Here is a 5,000-nt window from a genome sequence, read left to right as displayed (position 1 = left end):
ACGGTTCGATTTTTAGTCTGTTACTTTCGCATCTCAAAAGCGGCCTTTGTCTCCGTGGGACACGGACACACAGATCGTTGTCTTCCCCCCTGTAGGAAAGGCAGTTGCTTCTGATACAAAAAAAGTCAAGTTATAACTTATAATTGAAAAGAACCAGACTCCACAAACTCTCGGTGAACCGCTATCCTGTGATTGAACCTCCTACGTGAGCTTTCGGGCGACTAATTACTGCACATCGCAAAGTTATACATTTCTCCTCAGCCCTCCTCCAATCCCGCGTTACCGCAGCACGGTGGAGCGAGAGCGATATCTCAACACTTCTCAGTCAGACGGCTGTCCTGTGAGGTATAGGAATTACACGCGCCAAGGCATGGAGGGGAAGAAAAACCTTGATTATTATGGATCTGGGGCAAGGGAATAAGGCGTCGTGAAAGGACTTTAATTCAATTCTCTTTCAACAGATTCCCGCCCTCCCCCCACCATAGATTCTGTATGACGTCTGCAACAGAGGTTATACATAATCTAATGTGGTCCTTTCTAGGCCAATGGAATACCAAGTGTGTGTGTGTGATTGATTGATTGATTGAAAATGTTATTAACAGATTGCAGAATGGGTACAATACAGTACAGCTCAATACACACAATTGTTAAGGGGATGCAGACCAGAGAAAGACTTTCGTCTTGTTTACATCAGGGTCCCCCATTTTCAATTCATCATACCATATATGACATACATGACATACAGATAGACAGTACTGCTACATCTATACATTTATGACATACCAGATTTACAAATACAGTACTGTTTGTGATACAAAAAGAGTAAAAAAAAAAAGAGAGTATATACATTTGACGAAGAAACTGGAGGTGGGGGGGGGGAACTGTACATTGGAGGTGGTTGAGTGGGTGGGGTGGGGCGGGGGGGGATGGGTAGGCGGGGTGGGGGTAACTGTACATTGGATTATCAACGAAACCTTACTTGGTTCCAAGAAGAGGGTCTCGTGTATTACTGGGTTAGGACATTTACTGTACATTGGAGGGGGTTGGGTTAGGACATTTACAGGGGCCAGTTTCGAATTGCAGTCTCCCGTAGGTGCTCCTTGAGAGTGGTTTTAAAAGTGGGTAGTGATTCACATTCCTTTACAGCTGTGGGTAGGGCATTCCACATTGATGTGGCATAATTGCGAAACGTGTTTAGTCCCTTGTTTGAGCCGAATCTGGGTGTAACATGATTTGTGGAGCTCCCTCTGGTGTTGTGGTCGTGGTATTCACTGACCTTTGGGAAGTATTTTGACATGTACATCGGTACCTTAGTCGTGTAGTGTATCTTGAAGACCAGGCCCATTGCAAGTTGCTGTACTCTGTCGTCTACTCTAGGCTGTGGTTACACTAGGGCCAGTTTTCGTTTCAGTTTTCAGTTTCAGTTTCGCTTTTCAGAACGCTACGTAATGGCAGGCAAGTTAGACATTGTTTTGTCTCCTGACCACCGAGTGATGTTTATACATGTAGTACAATGCCAAAGCAGTTCAAACATGAAGGCCATTTTCAACCAATCAGAAAGGTTAAACGAGTCACTCCACATCCTGCTCAAAATCTCAAAAGCCACCATCTTTATACCTCGCATGAGCCATTTAGCCACATAGCATTTATTTTTCAGCAAGAAATAAAGTGCAATAAACAAAAACAGATACATTCACTGTGTTCTGCCTCATTTGTTGATGATTTGTTGATGAAACAAAACTAACATCAACACAATTGACCACCAAGAGCGGACTTTAGTCTCACAAAAAATATCGCAGATTGGGATATGCCAGTATAACAGTATAGAATTGTGGCTAGCAGCGAAGTAACGTTAATGCTAGCAGAATGAAAGGATGTAAACGTTATTTAACAGATTGCAGAATGGGTACAATACAATACGGCTCAATACAAACAATTGTTAAGGGAATGCAGACTGTTGTAGCTTGTTATATTAATCAGCGTCCCCAGAGCGATAGTTCAACTTGACTAACAGGGTCTGAAAGTAACGTTAGCTAGGTAGCTATGAGGTGCAAGCATAGTCGTAGTACCCTTGAATGAGTGCTCCTGCCAGAGTCTTCAGGGTATTCTTGTTTACCAGAGAGGAGATCTGGTACAAGAATCTAGTTCGTTGGTTGACTTTTTTTATTACATTGGATGCCATTTTGTCACAGGAAAGATTTGCCTCTAGGATGGAACCTAGGAATGTAATTTCATCTTTCCTTGTGACAATATTGTCACCCACTGTAACTGAGAAGCCGTCGGTCTTGCTGAGTTTGTTATTTGAACCGAAGAGAATGGACTCTGTTTTACCCAGGTGTAATGATAGTTTGTTGTCAGCGAGCCAGGTGCAGATTTTGTGTGTGTGTGTGTGTGTGTGTGTGTGTGTGTGTGTGTGAGTGTGTGTAGGTGTGTGTGTGTGTGTGTGTGTGTGTGTGTGTGTGGGTGCGTGTGTATAGGTGTGTGTGTGTGTGTGTGTGTGTGTGTGTGTGTGTGTGTGTGTGTGTGTGTGTGTGTGTGTGTGTGTGTGTGTGTGTGTGTGTGAGTTTGAACGACTGGTTCGATAGGGGGAGAAGAGAGGTTCTGATGTTTGAACTGTGTGACTTCTGACAGTCCTTGTTTTCTCTGTGTTTCTCTGGCAGTCAGCACAGCCCCCCAGCTCAAACCGGTGAGTACGACAGATGTGAGTATTAGATGACAGAAATGACACGCACGCACACACACACACACACACACACACACACACACACACACACACACACACACACACACACACACACACACACACACACACACACACACACACACACACACACAACCGAAATGTCATGGAACAAAGATTTTTGGAGCAGTGTTCATGTGGAGAGAAAGGAGAGAAAAAGCCACACAATGTGTTGTTTCTCCTACATTTTGACACTGGGCCGGGCTGGTGTTCTACGACCGCAGAGAAAACAAACTGGGAATGATGAGCAGTACTGCCCGGTTCGTCCGGTTGAGCAGTTTCTCCGTATCTCATTGTTAAACTGACAGCCATCATTTATAGCATCAAAAGATACCTCAATCCATTAATTTTCTTCTTGATTTGGAGCAGTGGATATAGTTGTTACCATTTTAGGAACGGCATGCATCTGGTGAAAATTGAGATGGAAAAACAGCGAGAGGAAGGTGTTCTCACCTTTCAAGTTCTGCAAACCAAATAGGCTGATACGTAAAAAATATGTAACACGTACGTACAAAATATACATATCACTACAAAAAGTCCTAACTTCTACCCCTCCGTTTTGAGTCAGCTTCTGAAAACACTTCGTTGGGGGGGCCAGTTGGAGGGCTTCATGACCTCTACCCCTAGATCCACGAAATAATCGGGACATCCTACCCTCCGTGCAAAACGGAGGGGTAGAGCCAAGTGCATGGTAAGGCCAAGGGATTGGGCCTAATACACAGAATCTTGTCATCCTCTGCACGTTATGCCTTAGCTCAGATAATTTGTTTTTGAGTGTCCAATAACATTGTACCGGATCCACTAGCAGGGTGGACACAAGGTCCAACACCTTGTTTCTTCTTGTAAACGGCTCACTTTTGTTTATATTATATTATATGTCCACCCATTGTTGTTTACAAGCTGAATTTATTTATTTGAACCTCATATACAGTGTAACCTTTAGTCAATTTTCGCCATTTTCTTTGCTCTCGTAATGTTTATATCCCATCCATATTAAGTCTCACTTTTGGTAGGCTTGTCCATGGACAAGATATGCCTCCTAAAGTGTGTAAACGGAAGTACAGGCTACAGGCTTTCCGGTTTCGACAAAACAATTATAGAAACGTGTGAAGTGCACAATATTTCCTTGTTTAAGCCACTGCAACGGCTTTGCCTGAAGAATTTAATACATGACCGGGACGTTCTAGCTTGTTTGCCGACAGGATTCGGGAAAAGTTTGGTCCGTTCGGAGGCAGCTTCCAGGGGAAGTACATACACCGGAAATTCTACCCGTACACACTTTCGGCCGTAGTTCTTACCAGGCTTTATCTCACAGAGGAGATAAAACTGGGAACGAGGTTACACTTTCGGAGTCTGACCTCCTTTGATTGACAGGCAGATAGCTTTCAAATAGACCAATCAATTTGAACACAAGGGCATGTTCTCACACCTCCAGTGCACTCGTTTTGTCCTGTAAGTCACCCCAGTGCTCGTGCGTCCTCGTGCGTGATATACAATTTCCTCCTTCCCTCCTACTGTACGCTATACCAATTAGTAGTCAGAAACTCCATTGGATACATTTAATTGACAGGAATTTAGGAATTTTTGCTACTTAATAGTAGCCTACACCAGATCACCAATTTACAATGTAAAAAGGAATGGACCTGTCTCAAACCCTGCCCTCTTTTCTTGATCCTCCAATCACAACTGTCGCTTACCTCGGACAAACTTGGTTTGTCCGAGGTAAGCGACAGTTGTGATTGGAGGATCAAGAAAAGAGGGCAGGGTTTGAGACAGGTCCATTGTCCATTTTCAAAACAATGATTGACACAGTGATTCACCAATCCAACTGGCTGTAGGCACTACTTCCTCTGACATCAGAGCTCCATCGCCTCACACTGAAAAATACCTTCTACCCCAACAGAACAGGAATTGAGAGTTGTGTTTGACTGAATGTAACAGTATTGGAAGATTAAGTAAATTAAGGGGGAACATTTGTTAAAAGTGGTTGTTGGGGAACTTGTGATACTAACACATGCTATTTTTTATTTCTTGTGGTATAAAAGATTACTCAGTTAAGAATGTATCAGTTTTTCCCCTTTCCTGAAATGTTCATTTAACAACAGCGACACACTGTACCTATAAGAGTAGCCTATATTATCCAATACTATTAAATATACATTATGTAATATATATATATATATATATATATATATATATATATATATATATATATATATATATATATATATATATATATATATATATATGCTGTATTTGA

The 5,000-nt window shown here is 42.4% G+C and overlaps 1 protein-coding gene across 1 annotated transcript in view; it reads left to right on the top strand.

Annotated features, from left to right (window-relative positions):
- Positions 1-5,000, top strand: part of LOC311245420 (SRSF protein kinase 2-like) — a gene marked incomplete at its 5' end in the record, with an annotated part of 128,234 nt that overhangs the window by 94,594 nt on the left and 28,640 nt on the right. Inside the window, 1 exon segment of the mRNA XM_084335263.1 lies at positions 2,661-2,701. Coding sequence (XP_084191389.1) covers positions 2,661-2,701 — 41 coding nt within the window.

Source organism: Notolepis coatsorum, assembly GCF_963971535.1.
Source record: "Notolepis coatsorum genome assembly, chromosome: 18".
Taxonomy (NCBI): Eukaryota; Metazoa; Chordata; class Actinopteri; order Aulopiformes; family Paralepididae; genus Notolepis; species Notolepis coatsorum.
Note: the sequence above shows the minus strand (reverse complement) of the source record. Positions and strands in the feature narration are given on the sequence as shown.